The sequence below is a fragment of the Choloepus didactylus genome, chromosome 3 (assembly GCF_015220235.1).
Source record: "Choloepus didactylus isolate mChoDid1 chromosome 3, mChoDid1.pri, whole genome shotgun sequence".
Classification (NCBI taxonomy): Eukaryota; Metazoa; Chordata; class Mammalia; order Pilosa; family Megalonychidae; genus Choloepus; species Choloepus didactylus.
In genome coordinates, this window is record NC_051309.1 from 10,933,778 (window position 1) to 10,961,767 (window position 27,990).

The following is a 27,990-nucleotide window of genomic DNA, read 5'->3' on the forward strand; positions in this document are numbered from 1 at the left end:
TTTACTGTAATGAGTATATTTTGCTTTCATAATTAGAAAAAGCATCCAGTTTCTTTAATTTTGCAAAATTAAAGTGAAGAATGCAGGAGAAAACTGAGGCTCAGAGGGGCTTATGGGACCACCCCAACAACCCAGCTGCTCACGGGCTGAGTTGAAACTGAAATTGCAACCTCTCTCCTCTCCGGCTTCCTCATAGGCCACCCTCCACTTTGCCCTGTTCTCTTTCAATTTCAACCCTAGGGAATTTAAATTCTCATTCATCTTCAGGACTCTTAAGTTCAGAGTTGATTTTTAAACATGCACATTTTTATGTCTCAATGCAAATGGATTCTATGTCTGCAAATGTACATTGATCTCTCAAGAAACAGACAGTCTCCCGGTCTAAGCAAAAGGCTACCCCTTTGTCACATTTTTACAAAATCTGCAGGATGGGGACACATATAGATTTTGCAATTCCTGTTTTCTGTTCTGAGTGACGTTCAGAAAGTCCATGGCACATGGGGCAAAGTACACAGATCATGGAGAAGGCCTTCAGGGGTTTATCACCTTTATGTAGTTTGGCTATTGCTGAGGTGAGGAGCTGCAAATACTCTCTGGGACAAAGATGAAGCACAGGGAGTCTTCTTGCTAGTTATTTAATCCTTCCCCACCCCAAATACTGCTTGTCCATTATGATTTTACAAGGGGTTAAAATCAACACTCAGGAAAACGTGCTGACTTCGGGAATGGGCCAAATTTTCACCTCCAAGAATACAGGGTATCTCAGTGAACAGAAAAGTTACCATGCAAGGAAAAAATAAATATGATGACCATGTCAAGACATTAAAAATTAAAAGAGCAATACAGAAAGGAGAGGGAGGAGAGAGAAGCATAAGAGCAATGAAAAACATCTTTTTTCCTTTTTTTTTTTCCTTTTTGCAATAAGAGCAACTCAGCTATTTTGAGTTGGGGGAATGTTAATTACATCAAAAAAAAAAAAAAAAAAAAAAGACAGGGTCTCCAGAAAAATCTTTTTTTTCTTTTTTTGGCAGGGAAATATTTTAGTTCCTTCATATAGAGACATATTACACAATGTTAACAACCTTGAAAAACAATACAAAATGCCCTCAATTTAACAAGTAGAAAAATATAACTAGTATATATGGCATTGTGAATCTAATACTGTACAGAAGTAATTTATGGATTTTACAAATAAATTATAGCTTAAATGTCCTTTTAAAATTCCTTTTCCATCCCCCCAGATGTACACGATAACTTACAATAGGAAAAGTTCAGAGCTTAGCTTATTGCCAATCAGTGCCACTCAAATGTCCTGCCGACCAGCTGAAAGAATTTCTTATTTGGCTCATGAAAATATTCATGCAGTTTACTGAGCAGCTTGGGATCGACGTGGGGGTGCGCCCGGCCTTTGGACTCGTGTAAGCAGCGGTCCCGGCCGCCGTCCCGCAGGCAGTAGAAGCCCTTGGTTTTGTTAAAATAGAAGTTCGAGGCGTTGATCTGCGGCGACAGCTTCAGGAACCGCTCGACCTTCTGGATCTCCGGGAAGGGGTCCCTGATGAGCTGGTCGCCGTCGACGATGTGGATGCGGCGCAGCGGGAAGAAGCGCAGCCAGTTCTGCAGGTGCACGTGGTAGAGGCTGCGGTTGAGCGCCTTGTAGTCCACGTTGAGGCGGCCGTCGCGCACCAGGAACTCCTCGATGGACGGGTACGGCTTGCGCTTCTGCATGTGGTTGTAGAACACCTGGGTGTAGTCTGACAGCACGCGCTCCGACGGGTCTCGCAGGATGAGCAGCAGCCGGATGGCCGGGTTCATGCTGTGCACGCGCTCAGGCACTTTGGGCGACGTGAAGTACGCGGGGGTCTTTTCCACCGTGAGCTGATGCGGGTAGGAGAAGGGCATCTGGCTGAGGTACCAGCCCAGCCCCTGGCTGTAGTGCTCCTCCCAGTCGAAGAAGTGCACCTCGTTCTCAGCGGCCGCCACGTCGGGGTGCAGGCTGAGCATCTCCAGCAGCGCGCGCGTGCCGCCCTTGCGCACGCCGATGATGATGGTCTGCGGCAGCTGCCGCACGGAGCCGTTGGGGGCCGGGCCGTCTCTGAGGTCGTCCTGGAGGGTCGTCGCTTTCTGCAAAAGCTCCTGCTGGCCCGGCTGCCCAGAGGCTTCGGCCCCAGGAACGGCGGGGCGGGAGGGCACCAGCTGGGGCTGGGCCATCAGCAGCACCGCACCCAGGAGCAGCGTGGCCATGCTGGACACCAGGGCGGCTTCACGGGGCCGGGCGCTGCAGGGGCATGAAGCGCTGCTGCAGGGAACGCCTCTGGGTCAGTGACGCATGGACCTCGCAGGCCTCCAGTTACTAGGAAAGAAAGGAGGGAAATGTTAACCCCACATAAATACAGGGCTTCTTGAACCGACAGCTCTGTGGTGGTGAGCAAGGCCATTCACCTCTCCCAGTCTCTTTATTCTATAAAGTTGGGAGTCTGCAAACTTTTCCTTAAAAGGGCCAGCTGGTTGCTGTGGCAATTATAACGCCAAGTCTGCTAGTCTAAAGCAGCCAGAGACAATACGTAAAGGTCTGGGTGTGGCCGTGTTCCAATAAAACTTTATTTATGGATGCTGAAATTTGAGTTTCATATGGCTTTCACATGTGGAACCTTCTTAAGACTTTTTTTCAATCATTTAAATGTTCAGCACTTGAGCTGTACAAAAGCAGGGCTGGATTTACCCCTAGCCATAGTTTGCAACCCCTGTTATAATAGAAAGGTTTGGAAAGGTCTTTGGACTTTCAGCAAATGTAAGTAAAATATTTACTATGGGCCAGCCCAGGTATAGGGGCAGGTGATATCCAAGCAAGGCACTGTCCGTGCCCTGGAGGAGCTGCCCCTAGTCTGATAGGGCAGGTGAACCTGTCTGGAAGACTGAATGATTTGTTCCAATTCTGCATCTGCTCCCTGCATCCAACCCTTGTGATTGATGGCCACATTGTGGGGGATGTCTGCATCCCAGCAACTGGCTTGGGTTTGGCCAGTGGAGTGTGGGCAAGAGTGACAATGTTCCAAGTCTTCAGCCTTGGCCTTAAGAGGCCTGGTGGGTTTTCACTTGCCATCACCATGAGAGGTGTGTGTCCTGGCCAGCCGCTGGCCCCAGGAAGAAGCTGAGAGACACATGCAGCAGAGCCCTCAGCATGCCATGCAGCCATCCCAGCTCCGGAGTGAGGGGCATGATTGTGGCTTTACATCACTGAGCGTTGGGGTGGTTTGCATTGTAGCGTTAATATGGCAAAGGTTAACTGTTGGGACCTGACCACAGGCATCAGCATGGCATATGTGACAGTCATGCAGCAGGGTACCACGCAACACACATTCATTCTGCCTAGAACCCCTGGGGCCTGTGGAGTTCGTGGTAGAGAGGTATTTGAAGTGGGCTTAGAGGGATGGACAGGTGACGCTACTAGAAGGAGCAAAACCCTCATGTGGAAAAAGCTTAACTATTTACAAAGAGTTTTCATAATGTTTGTTCTCAACACAGCCCTGAAGTTAGACAGGCAGGACGGGTATCACCACCATTTCATCAGGGAGGGTTTGCCCACTAAAATCAAGTCAGTGGCAGAGTCCACATTCAAAACTCTAAATGCAGGGCTCCCTTTCCACAACCTGACTCCCTTCTACTGAATTCAACTCGTCCTCCTGACCCATCTGCAGTCAACTCTACTTAGGTGTTCAAGCCCCTCGAGGACATCCAGGCACTGCTGAGCGAGAAGCAGTGAGGCTCCCTGCGATGGATGAGTCATGCTCTATGTTTTCAAGAAGCCGATAAACAAAACTGGGTGTTTGACACTCTCCCCCAAAAGAGGAGAAAGGGGGCTCTCACTTCAGCAATGCCTGTTTAAACACACTGAGGGAAGGCTTAGAAACAGGCCTGGCTTGGGGACTGTGGTGTTTACAAAGTCATTGAAAATGTTCTCCATCCAGAAGACCTTCTTTTTTTAATACTCCAGGCAGGTTTAAAATTCACTTCACTAGTTTAAGACTTGTCCACAATGCATAAACAAAGAACAAAACCCAGGACTCAAATTTTTATCATCAAGCCAGTTGATCCAGCTCCCTCAGATATTAGTTATATTAGCTGCTATGAAATTATATATTAAAAAGTAAGCAATTAAACAGATGCTTAGCCTTTAGAGAATCACAGAACACTGGAAACAGGGCTTGAGAGATCAGCTAACAACTCTCTAATTAAAATGTGTGTGTGTGTGTGTGTAGGGAGGGATGACCCAGCAAGACATGGTTTAAGGTTGGTTTTTCTGACTGGATGATCTCAGTTTAATGACCATTTATTTTAGAACATTTACATTTACAACTGAATGTTTCAGTATGTTTCAGTTCAATTCCATTTTCTTCTCGATTGTCCATGTTGGTCGACCAAATGGACCTGCTGCACTTGCCTTTAACACATTTGGGGTGTATCTGTAACAGGAAGAGGGATGCATGGAGGAAGGGAGGGAGCAGCTAGCACACACTAGACAGCTAGCTACACTCTGTGTAGTGGCCATGGCTCTCCAGATGCAGGAAAAAAACAGCAGAGTCAAATCATTCAACCTGTAACTGATAGAGGAGCTATATTTTAAAAAGGAGCTATATTTACAGGAGCTATATTTTAAAAAGTAAAAACAAAAGATATTTAAACCAATATACCTAATATACTACCATTTGCATCGTGTATATAAAAGTTAATGAGATATTTTGCATTATTGTTTCCTGTACTACATCTTCAACACCCAGCAGGTATTTATCCTCACAGCATGGCTGGATTCACACTAGCCACATTTCAAGCAATCTTTGGCCCATGTGGAGACTAAGGGGGCAGCACGGAGATGGAGAGCATTAAGCTCAGTGGCAATTCTTAATCTGAAAGCTCTTGAAATGCAACAAGCACACTCGTCATAGCAAGATCCCCACCCCCTCAGAAATTAGGAGTTTCCTGAACAGGAAAAGGACAAGAGAGGCATTTAGAACTTGCAGGAAGCACAAAGATGAAAGAACATGAATTCATTCTTGAGCAAATGACACCTCCAGAAAGCGTGGAGCCCTTAGCTGGCATGGAGAAGAACACAGAATGCTCCAGAGCACGGAGCTGCAGCCACAACCCTTGGCAAATGACATCATCACAGACTGATCTGAGCCACTTGCTCCAGAGCAGACACTAGGCTAGCAACTTCACACACATGGTTATCTGTAATCCTCACCACAAGTCCTCGAGAGAATCATGGAAGAAAGTGAGGCTCAGAGAAGTTAAATATTTGTAAGTAGGAGGCAGAACCAGGATTCAAACCCAGTCTGAATAGTCAAAGTCAGGGACCTCGTTATCCCTTTCACTCTCCAGAAATGCTCGGAGTTAGTGTACAAGTAGTTGCTACGCCCCTTGGTTTGATTCTGTACCAATTCTTTGATGAGGGACAGGATTTTTTTTGAAGGTCTCAGACTTGCTAAGATGGGCAAAAGGAACCTCTTCAATCCCTTTGTAGTTCAGTTAATAGGTCTCAGAGAGAGATCCGGTCTCAGAGAGAGATCCGGTCCCACCTCTGTTTACTTCCTTTATCAGGGAGGCTATTTTCTCTGTCCTGCAGTGATAACTAAGCCCTGTGTTTCAGCAATTCATAAGACAAGCATCCTGCCCATCAGCAACACTAGGCTTCCTTGGGCTCCACAGTGAAGATGATAATCAAGCCAGAGATGGAACACTAGGGAGAGCTGCAGGATTTTTCCAGATGGAGGCCCCCTTGCACTTGGAATTCAAGCCAAACTCCTTCCCAGCACTGGGAGGCCCCTAGGATCAGACACCTGTCCCACTGCCCTTATCTCCACTCTGATCCCTCCAGCCAAGCTCCTCTCACTCACTTCTCTTTGAACACAGGGAATATTTGCTACTCCCTCCTCAAGGAATTCTGTGCCCAGGGCTTTCTGCCTCTGGCTCTTCCTTGTCATGCAGATTTTATTTCAAATGCCTGGCTTTCCTTGCAACATGAGCCCAGAGCCACTCTTTCAATCACTTTCTTTGACATCATCCCATTGTGTAGTCCTCAGATGCTATCCGATAAGATGTTATCGATGTTATCGCTGTCTCTCCACCCAGCTATGTACATTTCGGAGCCTCCCTGTCTGTGTCCTTCTGCTTTGCATCTGCCTGTTGAATGAACTTGGTGAATTCAGTAGACAGGCAAGTGGCCAGAAGCTACAAGGGAAAGATTTTAATTTAATAGAAAGGCAAACCTAACTGTTATGTCTCCCTCTACAAAAGGTAGTGAGCTTCCTATCCTTAGAGAGTCAAGTAGAAACCAGATGTTGCAAAAGGGATTCAAAATTTCTAACGGTGGTTGGGCAGGTTCACCTGAGAGGCTGGAAAGTATGCTAATTAAAAAAGGAGGGGAAGCTATGAAATAACTATTTTAATTTTCTCTTTAAGTCTCCTGATTACATAAATCACATCATGACCTAGATTTCAAATGTAATTAAGTATAATATATTCTCTCAGTCCCACCACTGGAATGTATTCATGAGTAAGATGAAATAACTAGAATATTTCATGAGAGGTAAATTTAATGCATTGGGAACAGTGATGCCTGCGTTCTCTCTGTCTGCAGGACACCTTCCCAGGTGCTCAGCTAAAGATGATGGCATAGGTGGCAAAAGGCAGGACTCTACTCAGAGAACAGGGACGATGAAAATACTCAGCCACGTGTAGTCTGTGGGATTTATCAAAAGGAATGGCAAAGAAGAGGGCACCTGCTGAGAGTCCACTGTGTGCAGACAGCAAGCACCCACCTATAAATTCTCTTTTAACACTTGCAACAATACTAAGAAGTGGCTATTCTCATTTCATTGTTGTCGTTGTTGTAATTTTTTAAAGCGAGGAGATGGTGATGAAAAGAAATGGAAAAGTAAATGAGTTTTTGCAGTCTGACAGATCAGGGCTGCAATTCTTATAGCAAAGTGACCTCAGGTAAGTTTCTTACCTCTCTGGTTGTCAACATACCATTCTGCAAAATGGGCTAGCACTTCACATGGATAGTCTCACAATTAAATGAGCCACACCTGCCCAGTGTATAACAGAGAGCCTGGTACACAAGGGGCATTCAACAAGTATTAACGGCCTGCCCTTCTCCCCATGATGGATGTGGAAACTTGCCCTTAAAGGTTAAATAGCCTATTCAAGATCACAGAGCAAGGAAGTATCAAGACTCAAATTGCACCGACCATTGCTAAAGCCAGTGCCCTTGCTGTGCTTTTCTTCCCTTTGAATGGTGATGCTTCCCCAGGGGCAGTGGGCGTGCATTCTAGGCAGAGGGGAGAGTGTGCTCAAAAGCACGAAAGGACAGTAGAAGGTATGAGATCTATTATTCTGCTATGCACGAGCTGCTTCTTTCCAACATCCCAGGGTGTGGAGTGATTTAATTTTCCAGAACATTCTGAAACACTAGTAAAGATAGTATGGACAACAGTACTGTCATTTCTTATCCATCCAAACTTCTGGACAATCCACAAACAGTATAAAATTATTTGTTCATCTTTAGGAGTCAAAAATGGTCTTCCTTTTCATCTTTGCACCACTGCTTAAGCTCAGGTTGCAGTGGTGTCAAATTTCCATCCTTGGGTCATCTTGAAAACCCAGAAATAGAAAACATATTTAGCTTGTGCCTGTCAATCTATCAAAGGACGTTGATATTTTGAGATCTGTATAAATATTTATTTTGCTGAAATTGCCTACACACGACACTCTTCACCAAATGTTGACATTCAGATTGTTTGGATTTCCTTATGGTAATTGCTGTGAGGTGGGCTGGGATGGAAAAAGTTCAGGGTAGAAAGGACCAAAGGTCAGTCTGCATAATGTTAATAAGTTTCATTGGGCCACCTTCACTGTCGGAGGGAAACAAAGAAAATGGAATCAGCCCTGTTTTTGCCTTGAAAAATAGGAAGACTCTTCAAACACCTTCTCCTCCAGTCTTCCTATGCCGCTTGCATCCACTACAATGCTGAGAAGGTTCTGGATAAGGTGCTGCCAACAGGAGGAGACTAAATCTCCCCTCCAGTGGTTCTCAGACTGGCTGCCCTTCAGGACCACCCAGCAGTGCTTCCCAAAGGCACCTGTGCACCAGACAGCTGGGATCTGGTGGAAAATGCAGATTCTAATCCAGGAGGTCCAGGAGAGGCCTGAGGTTCTGCATTTCTCATAAGCTCCCAGAAGAGCTGGTCCACCCACCAAAGCCCAGGAGGATTTTAGTGCCCGTGCTCATTCTGAATCTCACTTCCTTAGCCTGAGCAAGGGCGTGGGCATGGTGCCTTTGTTTTTTTGCTTCTTGTTGCTATTTTGTGGTGGTTCATTTTTAATTCCAGGATGGAAAGCAGCTGCAGTAGGAAAAAAAAAAGAGAGAGGAAATAGCCTGGCCATAGAGGGGGTATTAGCAAGGGAGCACGGGTGGGGATGCTGGAATTAACGGAAGACTTAAGAGTCAAAAAACCTGGGCTCAAACCTCAGCTCTATACCTTAAAATCCACCTGAATCCAGTCCTGAAATGTGGAGTCAAATTTCTGTGTTGGCACCATATATTTACATTGGCGTGCTCATTGTATTGCCTGGCTCATGGCAGGTCCTGAAATCGTGGTAGCTTTTTTGGTCCCTGTGCAGTATAACTGGGATTCAGGGTAGATAATTAGTCAAATGCATTTGTTCATGATCCAAAGTACTGCAGTGACTCAACAGGGGTCCAAGGAAGAAAGGACAGACACACCTAGAAGTGATCCACGCTCTCTCCCTCTCTGGAGGTGCACCCAGTAGGTCCTTCATACCTGCCAGCTGAATGAATGAGAAGCACCCAGGTGTGTGCAGCAGCAAGATGCCAGGGAAGGAAGAGGAGGAGCACTCCTTCTTCCCAAGGCTCATAATCGGCATTGCTGTGCACAGAAGGCAGCCGTGACCTAAATAAATCCTTCATTAGAAGCAGAAAAGCACTGGCACAGGCGAAGCACGGCAGAGCTCTGTGACAGGAGGGCGGACAGGCGTTCTCTTGTGCCTCAGTGCAGCTGCGTAGGAAAGGGGGCCGTGCTAGCAGACAGGGGACAGCAGCTCAGCTGCCTCAGCTCACACTGGGGTGCGTGGCTGGCTTTGGTCTCTCCTCCACACAGATCTTACCACCCTAGGGTGCTGATACAGCTGCAGCAACCTCCCTGGTTGGCAAGAATAGTTGTCCATCTCCCTATAGCTGGAGAGCACCCACAAATCCCACACATTCGCCCAGAAATGCTCAGGAAGACGTACAGGGCAGCAGAGGTGGAAGGGCCTGAGCCATCGTCTTGATCTCTCTTATCATTTTTGCAGAGAGGGAAAGTGAGGCTGATGGAGTAGGAGTAAACTTACTATGAAATCATGGTCTCCTGATTCCCAGTCCAATGGATTGCAACCACCGGGAAATCTGTGCTTCCCGTGTTTTGGGGCAGGGAAGACTAGAATAATTTGCAGCTGAAAATAAATAGTGAAAATCAAAGTAAATTCTTCCCCTGGATGGACAAGGTGGAGGGAAGGATTGCCTTCTCATTTCTTGGGCCAACCCTCGGAAGAAATAGGAAAGAAAAGGGGTTTGCCTGGGATCTCTTCATCTGTGTACACTTTTCCAGCGGTAGCACATGCCTGCCTGGAATTTAGGCAGGTGGCATCCAGGTGTCACGTGGGCAGTGGGGGCTGTGACGAGCAGCAGCATCACAGCCTGTCTGAAAAGGACAGCAGGTAAATGCCCTTTTGTCGCCTCCAGCAGGTGAATGTTGTCGGAAATAAGGAACCATGTGGTCTGATCTTTGGAATCTTCAATATTTAAGTATGGATATTTATGTGAAAACTCCTGGTTTTTATGGATGAAGTAAATGGATATTAGTTGCAAAATACAGTGAAGGTGAGGGGGGGAAAAAAAGACTAGAGGGCAGGTCTTCAAAGACCTCTGTGAGTAGCCTACTTGAAACCTAAGGTCTCCTCTTTGCCCGTACATGGTTCAGCTTTCACAAGGATTCACGATGGTTCTAAGCCTGCAACCCAGTGGCTGCCCTCAAGGAGCACCCTGTTAAGTGGAAGACACACACGGAATGAAACTGACTGCCATGTTTTGGTGTGAACAGAGAACCCTCCAAAGCTGGAGAGAGGCTGGAGCAGGGAGTTCGCACTGCTGGAAGAGGAGGGCCTGGATGATTCCACAGAAAGGCAGTACTGGGGCACAGTCTTGGAGGAGACTTGGAGTTTGCTCAGCAGTGGGTCCCACAGGGGCGTTCTGTCCAGGTGGAGTCTGCAGCAGAAGACAGGGCCAGGCACAGTGGAGGGAATCCTCTGATGCTGGGGTTTGCTGTGGAAGCAGGAGAGTGGCCAGGAGACACCCATACTTGGGAGGCTTCAGCTCCCTGTAAAGGCATTTATAAGTAGAGCATAGGGAAAAGAGCCAAGGCACTGGAAAGGAGCATCCAACCCTGAGATTGAATCCCAATAACGCCACTTACTGGCTCCAACTTGGGGTAAGTTAATGGAATATCTTGGAACCCTCTGCTCAGATTTAGCCCAAGAGCTTGTTTTGGTCTTTCCTTTTGGACACGTGTTGTCTCAGTTCAGCATGATCATTTGAAAGCAAACATTTAACTGAGCACTTAGTATTGACAGGCACAGTGACAAGCTCCAGGGGAACAGCCACAGCAAAGACATCCACTCCTGCAAGGAGCTTGGTGGGAAAACAGGTGTGGGAAAAAAGTATGGTTTTAATTTTATATTGTCTTGTGTTTCCTTTTCTGCATTAAGTTGTTGTTTGAGTAATAGATCTGAATAAAGCAATAGTACAGAATTTTCTTATTTTTTCCCATCCCTTACACAGTCACACACCCCATTGCAATTTCTGTTTTCCCCTTACTTGAAAAATTTGAAAACCCTATTCAAATTGGGTACTTCTTATTTCTGAAGCTTCAGATTCTATAAAATGAATTAGCATTTCATAATGTCACTGCTTCCCACTTTAAATTATCTATAATGAATTTACTTTAAACAGGGAAACCTGTTTCAGTCTCTTAGAAATCTTGACATTTTAAAGGCCATTTAATCTATCAAGGGGAACAAAACCTAGTTTTGCTCTTGACATTACTGTCACTGTGCTCACATCTCTCGTTACCATTTCACAATCTTCAGATCAAATACAATGGTATATGCTAAGTTATGCCAGCATCTGCTGGATCATTGATTCTCTCTGAATGTTGATACAGAATGATTTATATTTGGTACTTTTAAATTTTATTTATTTATTATTACTTAAATATAATATTTGAAACAAGCTGGCACTGGGGGCTGGGGAGAAATTCATAAATAGTTAACATGAACTAAAAGGGTCTGGTGGTTAAGAGGGAGGGTTTTTGGACAAGGCTATGCTTAACTTCCTCGTGGTCATGAGCAAGTCACGCAACTTCTGCGCATCTCGTTTTCTCATCTGAAATATGGGATGGCAACTCTGACAACTTGATAGGATCGTTTTAAGGATTAAAAGAGATACTACAGAAAGTGCTAAGGAGAGGGCCTGGCATTGAGAAAACACTCATCAAATGTCAGTTATTGTCATTGTCAGGTCTCCATCTTCCACTATGGTAGCTGATAACGGTCCTAATCAGGCAATCGATGCTGCTGATGATACAGGTAACTCTGGAGGCACCTAAAATGCATCTCCACCAAGTCTTCCAGTATGAAAGAGGTGCTGAGCTGGGAGTCAGGCCCTGGGATTCTAGTCCAGAGAAGTGCCCTGACATCTGTATGACCCTGAGCACGTCAAAAACATACTCTGAGCCTCAGCATCCTTGTTTGCAAAGGGAAATGACTGGTTTACAGATTCTATGATTATATACCATTTTATATCAATCTCAAATACGAAGTCTTTTGAGAATTAAGAAAAATATTTCTCTGTCTTGACAGGATAATATACAAAATTCTAAACAACAACAATAACAAAATTATTACTAAAAGTAAGCCATGAATTTTTGTCACTTGTGGCAGCGTCAGACTAACTTTTCATAGGATACATGGAGTGACATTGAATTTCTTTTTCTAGGATCTGAAAAAGAAATCAGTTAGATCAGAGAACAATCTATACAGAATGCTTAGCCATCAATGGAACAAAACAAGATGAAGAAAAGCATTAGATAAAAAGCTTCTCAAGGACAATAAAGTGTAACATTAGAAGGAGCACTTCAGTAAAATACCTGGAGTCGGGGGTAGGGGATAAGATGTTCCTTCACCTAACCCCAAAGCAGAAGTTCAGCAACTTTCTAGGCTGGATGGAGGCAGTGAACTCTGGGGCTTCTGCTTGTTTGAAAGAGGTGTGGAAGTTCTGGAATGAGCAGAATTGCTTAGGGTGAAAAGGAGGGGCTGAGAGCTGCCTCAGAAGTCAGCTTCTAGGTTCTTGCTACATGTAGTACTCAGCCTCTCCTTAAATAAATAGAGAAGCAGCCTTTGGAGAACATCAAGGTGCGAGAAAACTAAATTATCAGCTCCCACAGAGTTGCCACATTTCAGAACCAAGCTCTAAATAGACCTGCTGTGATGCAGGCACCCGAGAACTGGAGACAAAGTCAGCATCCTGCCCCTTTCCTCAAACAACCCAGGTACATGCAGGGGTGTAGGGTATGTGGAGCAGAGTGGAAGGGAGAAGGCAAAAAAAAAAATATTGTGGTGATTACACTAGTGTCAGGACTGTGCGGGAACAAGGACAGGCTGCAGGGATTCATAGATAACTGAATGATAGATATCTATGTCACACATAAAAATCATTTCGACCTTATTAATGTCGTATGACAAAAGAAGAATTTTAACAGAGCTAGTTTCAGAGACAGTTTGCTTTGCATTTCAAAACCCAAGGAAAAACTCGTGTTGAGTTGAGTTATCCTGATAACTGCATTTCTTCCTCCAGCTTCTCAGCGAACGAAAAGGAAAAAAAGCAAAGATATTGGGGGAAGTGAATGAGGCACAGGTGGGAGTCAGCATGTGCTAGACATTTCCAAATGGCTCCTTTTTTTTGTGGAGCCAACTGAACTTGACAGGATCTTAGTAGAGTTCACCCCACTGGTACTCTTTTCTGGTTCCTGCTGAAAATAATCTATTGCGTGCATGTATCTGTGTGAGTGCTAACTCTAATGATGAACTAAGTTTTCAAGACTTCCTGCAACTCTCACGCCCTCTTCAAGGTCATTAGTGCATTAATGAAGCTATCATACACCTCGAGGTCCTGCAATTTGTCAGGCAGTGGGAAGGTTCCAGGAGGAAGAGTCTTCAGAGATGTCAAAACAATGAAACTGACTGCGGCCGTTTTGGTCCATCAGTTGCACTGCTTTGCTCCCTTCACAATCACCTTCGCTTCCCTTACAAGCTTGTATGGACATGCAGACCTGGCTTTGTATTCCAGACCGGTGCCAAAGCTTAACCAGCAGACTCATTAGTGTCCAACATGCCACAGAAAATGCGTGGGTCTGGCCAAGGAGTGATGATTCACGTTCAATGAGGCTTTGAAGATTGTGCTGAGATTTCTGGATTGGCTTTCCATAATTTTTCTTCAAACAGTTTGATGTGTAAAGAGAAAGACTTTTAATATTGTGAGTCACTAAATTGGATTTCAGTCAGATTTCTTCTTATGATTCTTACCCTCCTTTCTTCCTCTCCTCCATGTAAATTAGCAAATTCTGACACTGTCTGGGAGTAGCTGTCACTTGCCCTGGACACCTCCAGTGCGCAGGTGCTCAGCCCGGCTCCGTGGTGGGAGATGGGAAAAGATGGCCCTACCCTAAGGAAACACTGAGGAAGGCGGAAGATGGATATGGGACAAATACTTCCAGTCCAAGGACATAAGGGAAGCTCTGGAATAAGCCATACTTTACAATGTAAAGGGGGCTGAGAAGAGGGAGTCTGGGAAAGGCTTCATGGAAAAGACAACTGAGAAAGTTCTGGGATCTGATGAAGACAAAAACAAGTAACAACACTTTTAACTGATGTCCAGGCTAAATTATATAAGTAAGACAACAGATAAATGAGTGGAATGATGTGGGAAGATCAAAGTGATTAGGGTGCGATCAATCTGAGTTTAAATACTGGCTTAGAGCTGTGCTTTTGGAAAAGCTACTTCTCTCTCTGGGCCCCAGTTTCCCCATCCGAGATAAAGTAAATGCTGCCGACCCTCTTGGGTGGCTATAAGAATTAAATGAGATACTCTAGAACAAAAAATCTAGGTCACCGGAAATACAGTAAAGCCTCGATAAATATTAGCTCAATAAAGAGTAGCTTGATGATATTAGTGTGAATTTAAAAATGAAAGGACAATAACAGTAATGATTTAGGTTTTGTAACAACTGGTCTTCTCTGCTTAAATAGTTGTCACAAGTAAAGAAAGGAACTGCAACGTGAAAAAATGACAAGTAAGAAAAAAATTTCTTTAATGAAAGCTGAAAAATATTGCCTTATTAACTAATAGCTCTGCAGAGAGACAGAGGATGAAGAAAAAACAAAATAAAAAGCATAAAGTGGCCTTTATTCTATTGTTGCTTCAGTACAACTATTAGGGGATCATTAGCCTATGTATTATCTTTAATGGAGGACCTTAAAGAACATAAGTAAGAAAAGGCAGTAGGTGAAGACAATTTTAAAAACACAGGTTTGTTTAAATCCACAGGGCCAGTGGCCTATGTAACCGGAATCCTAACAGATGGCCGGATGCCAGCTCTGCGCTCTTCTGCCGCTTGTTAGACTTGGCATGGAGACCAAAGTGGCTGGGGATCAGAAGGAGACAAACGCAGGCTCCACCTTTAAGACCAAAAGTAAAAGGAGGTCTCTGGACCGGGAGGCCTTCAAAGCTGGGAAAGGCTGTGGCACAGCCGATGCGAGCGCTTGGGAAAGGGCCGCGTGCTGGGTGACATTGGCCCGGCCTAAAGAAGATTTTCTTAGGTCACATTAATTCCTTTATGAGGCTGCAAAGTGCAGCTGTCACCTGAAGGCAGGGAGTCTCCACCAAAACACCAGCCTCCCCTCAAACCCTGAAATGTCTATTTATAATAATGAGGCTTTCACTTCCCACCTACCAAGGCATGAGGCCACGGAAACCCATGTTGCATTCAGCAGTGGGGGACAATTGGGTGCCTAGACAAGGCAAAAGGGGCCATTAAATGGTGTGAGGAGTGGCTCGTCCTGCTCTCTGGCAGCTGTTTCTTGAGAGGTGAAGCCAAGTCATCAAGCCGTTACCACAATGTCCCCTGTGTGGTAAGAAGAGGTGCCTCACTCATGACACGCTAGGTTAGGCTCAGCCGAGGCCACACCTCATGGCCTTCTTCTCCCTCTGCTGCTCGTCCCACACAGGCTGGCAGTGGGACCTGCTCACCCAAGTCTCGGAGCCTGGAAAAACAAACAGCTGCACTCTTGAATGCTGAGGATCACTGTGCCAGAGGGAAAGAGAAAATGCACACAGCACATGCCACCTCTTAAGGTTCAGGCCAGAGGTGGCATGTGGCACTTGGCCTCACTGCCACTGGCCACAACAAGCCACAAGGCCACGCTGACCTTCAAATCGGAGGGAAAATGCAATCCCATAATGGGCCTAAAAGACAGAGCCACGGTGACTATCCCGAGCTCAGTCCTGCGTCACGGGCAGTGGAGAGGGTAAAGCGGGCAGTATCTAAGATAAAGCTTAAAAGATGACGTGGTCTGAACTGCAACTGGATGGGACACAGGGTGGAGGGGTGGAGGACACGCTGAGGATCTATGTGTCCACATTTCTGATTTATCTGGAGAACAATGGGCGGTCCTGGGGTCAGACTATGGGGCTGTACATAAATAACAGAGAAAAGGCTAAGGATCTGGCTTGAAAGATAAATTTGAGTCAGGCTGGAATAGGGTTGGAATTTCATACTGAGAAACTTAAACTTGATCATCATTGTTATTTTTGTTATAAAAATAAAACAGCAAAAGAAAGCCTAGCTTTTGCACACCCTCTACATGCATTAAGTGCTCTGTATGCAGTATCTCATTTAATTGTGACAACTCTATGAAACAGAGAGTATTCGGGTATGTTGTTTTTTTTTCATACAACAATTTTTTGGGAGCCAGCGGTCTGCCAGGCAGTGATCCAGGATTGGGGACCACCCTAGACTAAGTTCTTGTCCTTCCACAATTTAATCTAGCGGAACAGATTAAACATTAAATGAATATATGAATAAATATATAATTAAAAGTCATGAGAGATTATCTGAGGTTTAGGGTGATTACTAACTTGCCCAAGGGGATATAGCAATGAAACAAAGGTCTGACCCTAGATCTGTTAGAATCTCGAGTTCCTACACTTAAACTACACTGTGAATTAGGGGATCCACAGAACATTCTGCATAAGGGGATAGAGCAGGGACCTGATTATACTTGCATTTTGCCAAGGTTGCTCAAGTCGGGGGAGAGATTAAATAGAGAAATGCTGCAAATTGCAGATCATTGTAAAATGTACCAAACTGGGGAAGGGAAAAAAAAAGTGAAACCAGAACAAACCAAGATTTATATTTCTGCTGAAAACAGCAATAAAAGAGAAGTTATGAAGCTGGGCCGGATCAATCCCCGATTGAAGTATACAGACATGAGTGTAGAAGTTGCTCCAAGGCAAGAGGGATCAATTCAGGATTACCATATTCGATTAATTTTTTTCTTTCGTTGTTTCAAATGTCCTTGTGCCTCGGTTTTTTCTTCTTAGATTTTACCTGCAAGCCTATGGCCTAGTTTTTAGATAATGGGAAAGAAAGAGAAAAATCTTCTGGAGGCTCTTGAAAAGGATTTCCATATTATCCTCCCTGCTTAAAGGAAATGAGGTCCCACCCTTCTTTTCCTACTGTAGAGCTGTGTCTGCTTGGGGACACTAGTCTTCTCACCGCTGGCAGGCACGAATCATTCAGGCTCAGGCTGGAAGTGTGATCTATGAGCTGACATTCTTGATCTGCTTTCCAGACAACATCACGCTTATAAGAAAGAAGAGCTAATTATTACTGTTAATTGCTACACTGCAGACCACTTACTACACACCGGGCTCCTCATGCGTGTTTTTCCTACATTATAAAGTGCAATTCTCTTGGCAAAACTCCATGAAGTGAGTGTGAGCCCATTTTACAGATCAGGCAATGGAAGCCCAGAGAAACAGAATCATTCCCCCAAGGTCAGAGACCTCAAACCATTTGCTCTCCTCTGGATCAAGGCATCGTCCTTGTGCTCAGGGTCCCCATGAACCCCAAACTGCTCCAGGCACAGAGCTTCCCTGGAGAGGAGCTGACCACGATGGGTGCATCGCCCAGAAACAGTCAGCTTGCGTGGGGAAGGCCAGGGTGCCCCAGGAGATCACTTCACAGGGAGGAATCGGGGCAGGAGAGAGAACACCCTGAAACCCTCTTTTCTAAGAGCTGAGTTTTAATTATTGAAAATTTAAAGCCAAACAAGTGGAAACTCCCAGGAAGCGAGAGGGGGACCAGGGTGGGGGGGGCGGGGGAGGGGTGGTCTGTCTCCACAAGATGGCGCCAGGTCCCTGGTCTTCAGTTTGATCTGCAGTTTTATGCCTCCCCAGAACAGGAAGGCAAGCCTGTGCTCACCATTTACCCCTCCGGTTTCTTTCCAGTTTGAACACTTCAGTGTTTGTGTGTTTCTTTTCCTCAGGGTCCAGGGGGCATTAATTACGCTGGGTTCCCGAGAAGCCTTGAGATGGAGAGAGGGGAGTGATGGAGACTTAAATGACTGGGTTGGATTTAATCAGGGGCTCCTCAACACTGCCAGTCACAAATGCCACTGGCTGTCACACCCTTCCAATTCATTTATCTGCGTTTAACCTCCCCTCCCCTCTTCTCCTTCCCTCTCCCCTCCTCTCTCCTTTTCTCTCCCTTTCTTTCACTCTCTGTACCTTTGTCTGTGTCTTCCCCTAACTTCCTTTTCTGTATCTTTTCTACATTGCTGCTTCTAATCTGTTGGTCCAGAAAAGGAAATAATATTTGCTAGAATTTATATAAATTATGACTAAAGAAACAACGGTCAAAAGACTGAGACACTCTCCCATGGAAGATGACGCATGAGATTTAGTTCAAGTCTCCATGATACGACACTGACTCTGCCAGAGGTCTCCGTTGCTTTCTTTTGTCATCTTATTAATAGCATTTTTTTAATGCCGACTATAAGCCAGCTCAATATAATGTATCTGGTTCAATCTACATTAAACAAATCTTGGCTATAGTTTGAATTATGCCCATTTTACAGATGAGAAAATTGAGTCTTAGAGATGTGAAGTAATTTCATATTGCCTAGCTGAGAAGTAGCAAAGTGGATTTTAACCACATCTCTCAGGTTGGTTAAGGCTGCAAGTTTACCCTTGCACTAGCTTGTCTTCCTTTTGCTGCATATTCCCTGAGGGTGCATTGCTAGGTAAGCAGCCCTTGGGTTAAATGAAGAGTTATGCATATTCCATGCAACAGAAACTGGTTATTTCGGGGTAAGCAATACCTCACTATTTAAGAAAGCATAAAGCTCTCCTTTGGAAAGTTCACATGCAACAAACGCCTTGTTAATTTAGTTCCCTGCCACGTTATTACCTGAAATGGAAACAACATTTTCACAGCCATCCCAAGAACCACACACTTGAGCAGTCTTCGGGGAGATCTCACACTACATTTATAACCTGAGGTCATCGACTTGGTGGGAAGCTGGCTGAAAGGTCCTTTAACAGTTTTATTTGTTTTGCATTCATCTGATGCTGGAGCAATTTCAGGTGTGAGTTTTCAAAGCACAAAGGCTCCCTTCAGTGAGCTCAGTGTACACTGAAGTACCCTTGTGTGAGCAGGTAGCCTTTCTAATTCCAGCCCCACCATAACGAGCTGGGAGCAACATTTGTATTTAATAAGGCCCTGCCTTAGTTGATGGATCCCTACCCTAGGGACCTTAGGGGACTGAAACACCTTCCAAAGGGTGTTGGGCAATGATCTGGCTCAAGCCTTCACAACATGGGAGAGAATCTGGCTCACTAAATACATGCATCAAGAGATCTGGGTTGATCTACAATTTCTTTGATTCTTTGAGCAAACAGATAAACATGCTTTTTTTTTTTTCTTTTTTGTTGTTGTTGTTGTTACTTGGGTCAGCATAGAAAACAGCCATAGAAACACCATAGAAAATAGCCCTTCCTTTTCAATTTGAGCCATTAACTAGAAGCATACCCTGGCTAAGGCATCTTACCCTCAAGGTTATGTCATCCCCTCTCTAACATCCTATGGTTTTGGAAATTTCAGAGAAGTATTCACTCAACACTGTTACCACAACAATCAGGATGCCTAATAAAATACAGATGTCCAGTTACATTTAAATTTCAAATAAACAACTAATAACTTCTTAGTATTTATTATTTGGGGCATATTTATCCTAAAAAATCATTTGTTGTTCATCTGAAATTCAAATTTAATTGTGCATCCTGTTTTTTTGTTTTATTTTGTTTTGTTTTTTTGTTTTTTTGCTAAATCTGGCAACCCTAAACAAGAAGAATGTAACACTTATGGAGTGTCATGCTAGGGACTTTATTTGGGGCAATTTCCCTTAATCCTCTAAACGATGTTGAAAAAACTGAGGCCTAGAAAAATTGTTGATTTCTTGGTTGATGCAGCCAATAAGGTCCAGAAAAGAAATTTAAAAAGATGTGACTTCAAAGCTCTGTTCTTTTTACCACAGGAATAACTCCAAAATATAATGCCAGAAAGCTGTAACTGATACCCCCCCCCCCTTTCTTCCTAGGATGCTGAGAAAAAAAAAAAAAATTAAGAAATAATTTAAATAAGGTACAGGCAAGTTTTCCAGAGGGGTTGCCCAGTTCACTTTTACTTTATGCCACTCAAGTTTTTATTTTTCTGGGTACAGCTAGGCTGACATGCCTTTTAATTTCAGCTGCATCTGCAATCACCTTTCTCCCAATGCATTTTAACTACTGATACAGTATTTAACTCCTAAAGAGTGAAGGAAGACATTTACATAAAGCAAACCTACCCCACGGTGTTCTGTGCATCTAATCTGCAGGGATTCTAGAGGAAATTCGACAAGAAGTAAAATGTGTCTCACAAAGTGCTAAAATGAAAATTCCTGATGAGTAAAAGGAAATGTGAATGTCTTAAATCTGAATGTATTTCTAAGCTAATACAAAATCTGGGTTTCACAGTCCTCCAGGGAATTCACAAGCCTCCATCGTGAGCCATCTGCTCACTGCAGGCAGCAAAATGTGGCCTTGGCCCTGGGGTCTGCTGCTTGTTTTCACTCTGGGGACTGAAGAGAAGTTGGTTCCCTTCTTCAGACCTCAGTTTCCGTAACTGTAAAATAAAGATATTAAAAGCAGGGCTGGATATTGGGGTCAAGGGAGATAGTGGATGTGACTGCATCAAATGAAGTACAGAAGTATTATTACTTTCTCCCTTTCTTTCTTTTCTTTCTCTCTCTCTCTCTCTCTCTCTCTCTCTCTCTCTCTCTCTCTCTCTCTCTCTCTCTCTCTTTTTCTCCTCTAAAGGGTCTTTGCATGGCTAGTACCTATTCCGTGAAGAGTATGTGTAAAGCTGTCAGTTATTTGGTGGGGCTGATCACACTGGGAATACCTAAAGCGAATAAACACATTCTCGCAAGGTGCTGGGGCTCTACATATTCTACGTTTCAGTATCTAGCTTACCTCTCCGTGTCTCTATCTCTTCTGAAATATTTCTTCCTCCATGGAGACTTCTCTAACTCCTCTAGCAGCATTGCTGCCTCCTACTTCTTTACTTAGCAAATGTGTGGTGCCAGACACTGTTCTGGAAAGAGGTACAATGAGTGAACAAGAAGAAACACTCCCAGGGTCCCTGCTCTCATGGGGAAATATTCTGGTGGAGGATTGGGAGACAAGAAGCAAGTGAGCAAATGAAATAATGAGATGCTTCCAGATAAACACAATTGCTACGAAATTATGCTATGGAAGAAGTTATTGCTACAAAATAAATAAATAGGGTGATGGGAGGGGGTGGGCTGTTCTCAGGGAGGGCCTGCCTGGGGGTGGGGGTGGGCAGAGACCTAAGCCTTTATGGCCGATCATGTAAAAACTTGCTAACTTATCTGACCCCCATACCCCATGTGAGTTTGTCAAGAGTGATAACTATTTCTTAATCTTCTGTACAACTGCCTTGCCAACAGCAGTCAAAAATCAAGGGTTGGGACAGATTTAGAAGATGGTGTATTAGAGCCTCAAAAGGTGCAAATACATTTTACATGTGAATTTTTTAAAGAAACATTTTGTTTTTGTAACGCAAAAAGAAACTTTACAGTAACACAAAATAGCACTGTCGGACAAAGATTAAAGCTCAAAAAAAATTTTTTTTCACTGCTGATGGGGTCGAGGCTTAAGGGCCGTTGAGAAGCATTGATCTAAAGTGTTCCTGGCACATATCAGATGCTAAATTAAGAAGGTGCCAAATGTCAGAGCTCTGAGCCTCAAAACTCAATGGTTCAGACATCCTTCCCACTTCTTTTTCACTTCAATCATTTAATCATTTGGGATCATTTCTTAATGTGATCCATGCTGGTTTATAATTTCCTTGAGGAATGGCCGTGGGTGGTTTCCTTCATCAACGTACTCTAATATTTAAAGCAGCATCTGGCACATGGTATATACTCAATGAGCGTTCTTAATCCTTATTTTATTAAATTTAAGGTTATAGTTTGCTATCAGGGATTTACCCACAAAAGCAACTCCCAGTATACAATCTAAGGTCCTAATGCCCATATCCAAAAATCTTTTGTGTCGGTCAGTAGAACTTGACTTTGGTTATGTTGAGTCAAGAATGCACTGAGCCCTGGCCATCTGCGTAAGATTTCATCCCAAGCAGCCGACATTTTCATATCTCCTTTGCCTGATTTCATTTTTGTCCTTAGCATATCACTACGTAACATAGGATAGATTGTACTTATTTATCATGTTTTTTGTCTGTCTCCTCCATGACACAATAAGCACAAGAGCTAGAATTTCCATCTGTGTTATTCCCCATCAATGAGTATAACGATACTTGGTATGTGGTTGGAACCCAATAAACACGTGTTAAAGGGATAAATGTGGTCACTGTAACTGCTTAGTAAAACATAGAGAAAGAGCACCACAAACAGAGGTTAAAATAATGCTTCAAAGTGTTGTCTCCGTAGACGTGAACAACAATTCACTAGAACATTGTTGACGTGACACACTCACCCCTCCTGCCTTGATATTCTGAGTAACTGCTTCTATTCTGTCTCATATCCCGACCAAATTTTCCTTCTATCCCAAGAAACCTGAGGTCATAAATCAGGAGCCTGGAACAGAAGGGTTTGGTTTGGACCACATGGTATTATTTACAAATATTGAATTAGCTGCTGGCATTTGAAAGTCAAGGGAGTCCACATAAAATTGTGAACTTACAGTCTATCTTGGAAAAAAAAAAAATACAAAACCTCAGAATCGGCAAGTCTGGGACCAAGGTCCCACCTGCATCAGTGTGCTAAGGTGGCCCCAGGGGCTCCACCACCTGCTTCATCCTGGCTCGCACTTGCCTGGCTGCTGAAAGCAACTGAGTTTGCAACCCCTGCTGGAAAACTCCCCCAAAGCACGTGTTTTGGAGAAAAAAAAGTCAAAGAAAACATGCCCACTGGGATCTATTTCTGTTATGTTCAGGCCATTTCTTCATAGAATAATGCATTCATTTTTCTAGACCTCTAGTGGTACCATATAACTATTTGACAAACTATAGCCCAGTAAATATTATTCTAGAGGCCTGGAAAAGCTATGGACTTAAGTCCCTGTGGATAGAGGATGCTGCGAAGGCTTTCAGCCAGAGGCAGACCTGAAGACGAATCCTGAGCAGCTGCACATCAGCTGGTTTCAATTCTGGCTAACTCAGAGAGAAAATGAATTTAATTGAGGAGTGTGGGTTACCTTTAGGAGTTGTCGGGGGGGGGGGCGCCTTCACACACTGATACAGACAGAACCCCTGTCCCAGTCTCGCCAGTTCTGAGGTTTCGTTTTTGTTTTGTTTTGTTTTGTTGTAAAGATAGACTGTAAGTTCATAATTTCATGTGGACTCTCCTGACTTTTAAGTGCTGGCAGCTAATTCGATATTTGCAAATAATGCCACAGCCAGGCATGGGAAATGAGAAGGAATGAAGGAGAAACGGGGCAACGGGGAACGCTTCAAGCTTACGCCCCAGGAACGGCCCCACTGGGATCACACCCAGGGACGCTGATACTGCAAATGACGCCACTGGGTCCATGATCGAAGGTGGTAAATAAACTCAGCTGTCCCTATGTCCTTTAGCTAGTCCCTCACGATTCCAGATCCCAGGTGGTGGCTCCAACTGAGCCCTAGTGCAGGGCGAGGAGATAGGGCCAAGGAGAGAGAGCCCCACCTCCCGCCAGAACATCTCCCAGTGGAAGTGTGGGCCCCAAATTTGAAGTCCACTATGGGTTAGTAGGATTTTAAGTAAAGATGGAAGAGAAGGTACCAAAAAGCAATACAGAGTGGCAGAATGAGAACAGACAGGCCCAAATTCCCATCTGGAGCCCTGCATACCTTCAGAAAATTAAGTTTTCCAATCTGCAGATTCCAAATCTTTAAAATAAATATGCTGCCATCTGCTCTACAGGGTTGCTGTGAAGATTCGGTTCAATCATTCATTCACTTACTCCAATAATATTTCTCAAACATCTATTAAGTGTCGGGCATTTACCTCAGTTCTGGGAAAAATTTTACCTGACACCTGAAGGGCAAAAGCCAGCCAGTGCTTTAGGCTGAAGACAAACTTTGATGATGGAGAACTAGACTGTCCTTGTGAAAGAGACCACATTTACTTTTCCCGAATGAATCACTCACATGCAACTTTCTGCCTTTAGTGATTAATAAATATCAAGACCCTGGCTCCAAACAAATATTCTGTTAAGACATTTGAATACATTAAGCTAAAAGAGAGAGAGAGAGGAGAGGAACAACTCTAAAAAATTAACTCAGATCTTGAAAACGAAACTAATCACTCTGAGAAGCAGTGAGGCCTAGAGGTGAAATTCAGGTAGAGTGATCACAAGGAGATTATATAAAATCTGCTCCTTAATTTAATGTTGAGCATGTGTAATTCACACAGACATATATGAACTTTAATTAAAATGAACATTTAACTAGACATAAAATAAAAATTGCAGGAAGGGCAAATTAAACAACTTCGTATGATTTCACCAACAGTTTAGAATTGTTGAATGCTTTTCATATACATTTTTCCTTTTCTTATAATAATCCTTCAATCTCTAGTTGGCACAGGAAGAATCCAAGGCTCAGAGAGGGGGAAATGATTTGCCTAAGGTCCTGGTCTAAGATGCTGCCTCCAAATCTAGCTAGCATTCTTAGAAAGCACTGGGTCACTTTAATCAGTTCAGGGAAGACAGTAAGTCCAAACCGATGGGTAACAACTCTGACCCTTTCTGATACCAGCTCAAAAGTCACTGCCTTCTGCAATAGCTGGAAAGTTACTGCATTTCCCAAGCAGCAGCTAAAAAGTTGCTGCACTCCGGCCTTGCCCTTCCCTTTCCGCCCTTTCACACAGGGACCCTGGAACCCAGAGTCTGGACCATGATCCCAGATACAGGCTTGGCTTAGATCAGGACATCAATATATTTTACTGTCTAACTGCCCCTCCCTCCAAATGCTAGCTTCACTAGAACATGACTCATTACTTGCGTTGTGTATGTCACCACACCAGGGGTGGGTATGTGCCAGCGTGGATAGATGATACGGTCTGGCGAAGGCAGCATTCACCATCAAGAAAGTTTACACCAGCCAGTCTATCTCCATAGTCCCCTTCTAGTCAACAGGATTATTAATTTAAGACAAGAAAAATTTCCACATCACTCCTCCCTTCAGAGAGCTCCAAGAAAGTTTTCCAGTAATTTCTTCTTTTGAAAACAAAAGCACAAACTGCAACTAGATTGAGGAGCCCACTTAAAGCAAACTCCATTACCTTTAGCAAAGGTTTCAAAGCATCCACACTGTACAAGCACTGCTTTACGTGGAAGGGCATGCAGCTTCTTACTGTTAGCACCAGGAGACCCAAGAGCCCTCAAAGCCCTCTGCTTTTCCAGATTCCCATTTTCAAATTTAAGGTACCACTTCCTCACTAGCTTCCCAGAGTAAAAGTCTCCCATCTTAAAGCTGCAGTGCATTATATCAGCCTGGATCCACAGCCCAGAAACTCCATTCAGCAGGCCTTACTAAGGCACCATCACTCCATACTACTGTCACAATTAGCTGCTTTGACTTAGAATGCTTAGTCATGAAGTTGTCCATCCCAGTCAAACTCCACCAACAGAGTTGGATGGGCTAACAGAAGCCAGGAAAGGCTCCCTTGGAAGCTGGCATTTCCACGCCATGACTGGGGGAAACCTTATGTAATGCAAGGGTCCATTTCAACGTGTTATTTCTGCAATCCTGGGTGGGGGGAGCTGGAAATACACCTTCATTCCCTCTAATTTCATCCCCTGGAATTTCACCAGGTCAGGCTCATTCCGACTGCATCCAGTCATGACCTGGCAAGCAGAACACAAGAATTCTCCGAACGCCGAAGGGTGGGTTTTAGAAATGCAGGGAGGCAGGAGATGGGTTATTTCGCCTTTAAAAAACAATAATGGAATTTCGAGAATTAAACCTTGGGTGGAACCTGATAACCGCACTTCGACCAAAATAAAAAGTGAGATTTGGCTACAAAGCGAGAACGCACAGGTTGGAGCGAAGGGTCAGGAGTGCGCGCTGGGGGGGCGCGAGAGAACTGCGCGCTCCGGGACTGGTCCCGGGACCGCTACCCAGACCCGCGGCGTGCGGCGCAGCGGAGCTGGCGATGATGAGGTTTCCCATTCAGAGACCTGATTGCGGGAGGAGGAATGAGCTCACTCTCAACCCGACCTTTCTCCTTACCGTTCCTCTGGGCTGCTCCTCGCTACGCAGGAGCTCCTTCTAGGAAGCACAGCCCAAAGGCAGTGGATTTACCGGAGCCTCCCCAGAATTTCCCCCAGCCCCAAAGCGTATTAGCATAAGTTGGGGATAAAAATAGCCTGCGGATTCTGCGGGAGGAGGAGGAAGGACGAGATGCATGCAAGACACTGGAGCGCTGTGGCTGGTCCAGCAAAGTGGGAAAGGAAAGGCAGAGCGGAAAGATGCAACCCCGGGCTCTGGGTGTGCGAGTTGTGCCTGCCTGGACGGTGGGGGTGATACGGAAGAGCCATAGGCGCGCACAAATAACCGCAGAACCGAGCGCACCCCGCGCCCCGCATCCCAGCTTCTGCTCCCGCCGGCGTCTCTCTATTCCACCATCACTCAGCGTTCCTGGTCCAGCTGTGGAAGCCGGCGCTCGGTTCCCGGGACAGACTGGGGCCAGAAGGGCGAGCAACGCGCTGCCCGCCGCCTAGCTCGGAGCGCGCACCTGGCGACATCAGCTCAGCGGGTCTCCCTCTCCCACAGAGCAGGGGGTTAGGCGCCCCCATTCAGGGTTCACGACCCGCCTCCCTCCACTCACCCGCTTCCGCGGCCAGCACCCTTGGTGCCCGAAATAGGAACCGAGGCGGAAGAAAAAAATAGCAATAGTTTTGTAAGTAAAAAGTAACAGGGAAGAATCAAGAGCGGAGTATAATTGGCATTCAGGAAAGAGGTTACTTACTATCCGGTCTGTCTCTTCAAATTCTCTCCTTTCGAGCATCCCCTCCCCTTGAAAGATGACCCATCTTCTCTCCACTCCAATCCAATGCCCAATGCAAAAGAAAAACAGACTAACCTTACTCCCCCACCCGGGCTACCCTGGATGCTCTTTCAGAGGATTGACTTTTGCAGACTGTACCCCTCCCTGGTTCCCGGCACTGGGTCGTATCCGGGCTCCGCTGAGAGCTGCGACCCGGCTGCCATGCACAGAAGGTTTGGGAGCGTAGCGGCGGACAGGAGCGAAAAACAAATACAATCCACTACGAGTGAAAAATCCGGATCCTTGCCCATATAGACCAGTCTCTCAGGACTTCCAGAGGTAAGGGGCCAGGGCAGGAGATGATGACGGGAAAAGCCCGGGTTTCTCCTTCCTTACTCCCCCTACCTGCACTACACCTGCTCCAGCCGTGACTCACCTTTGGGCTCTGGGCTTGCCCTAAATCCGGGAAACCAGATGAGGGCCCCTCGGTAGCCCCCAGCTGCGCCACTCCCCAGCCTGGCAGCCCTCGCCCCGCGCGAGTGACACTGACCTGAGCCGTGCTGCCGTCCAGCCTGTCGGGCGCCGGGAGTGGATTCTTGGGCAGGGCCATGGGCAGCGCTACCGAGCACTGGCAGCGGGAGGAGCGAGCTTCTGGGAGTTTCGTTGCGCCCGGGACCGGCGGGCGGAGAAGGGGCTCTGGCACCCACTGAGACCCAGCGGTGACGGCGGCTAGTGGCTGCCTGCACTCCGAGGACCTTGCAGGCCGGTGGCCGGGAGATCAGTCCCGCGGAAGGGAGGAGCAGGGGGAGGAGCGGGAGCAGGAGGAGGGGACCGAGGAGGCCCGGCCCTGAGGGAGAGCGCGTTGGGCAGAAAAGGATCGCGAGCGCCCACTGCTGCCCGGCCCGCTCCGGTGCTGTGCCCGGAGCTCGGTCCGCTGGGCGCCAGGCGCGCCTCTGCGAGCGCGGGGAATCTCAGCTTGGTGTGACCAGGTTAAGGCTAGGAAGGGCGTGTCGTGCGGAGTCAGTCCCGCCCATCCAGCGGGGCGGCTCTTCGGGTTTCAGCCCAGGGGGAGGAGACCAGAGCGGCCGGGAAGGTGGAGCGGGCTGAGTAGGTGCCTCTGCCGTTGCTGCAAACCTGGGGATGTCTGCTTCCTCCTCCCTCAACCCGGCTAGGGAAGGGCAGGTCCTAGCCCAGAATCCATTC

At 45.6% G+C, this 27,990-nt stretch overlaps 1 protein-coding gene across 4 annotated transcripts; it reads right to left on the reverse strand.

The window, feature by feature from the left end:
* Positions 1-360: 360 nt before the first annotated feature.
* HS3ST1 (heparan sulfate-glucosamine 3-sulfotransferase 1) lies at positions 361-27,673 on the reverse strand. 4 transcript variants are annotated; one of them, XM_037828896.1, is made up of 2 exons: positions 27,338-27,673; positions 361-2,350 (listed from the first exon to the last, which is right to left on the reverse strand). In XM_037828896.1, the coding sequence occupies exon 2, from the start codon at positions 2,239-2,241 to the stop codon at positions 1,294-1,296; it is 948 nt and encodes a 315-aa protein (XP_037684824.1). In that variant the 5' UTR covers positions 2,242-2,350; positions 27,338-27,673; the 3' UTR covers positions 361-1,293. The 4 variants fall into 4 exon arrangements, with proteins under 4 accessions (XP_037684824.1, XP_037684827.1, XP_037684826.1 ...); XM_037828899.1 differs by lacking the exon at positions 27,338-27,673 and adding an exon at positions 27,224-27,310; XM_037828898.1 differs by lacking the exon at positions 27,338-27,673 and adding an exon at positions 26,884-27,202.
* Between the last annotated feature and the right edge of the window lie 317 nt (positions 27,674-27,990).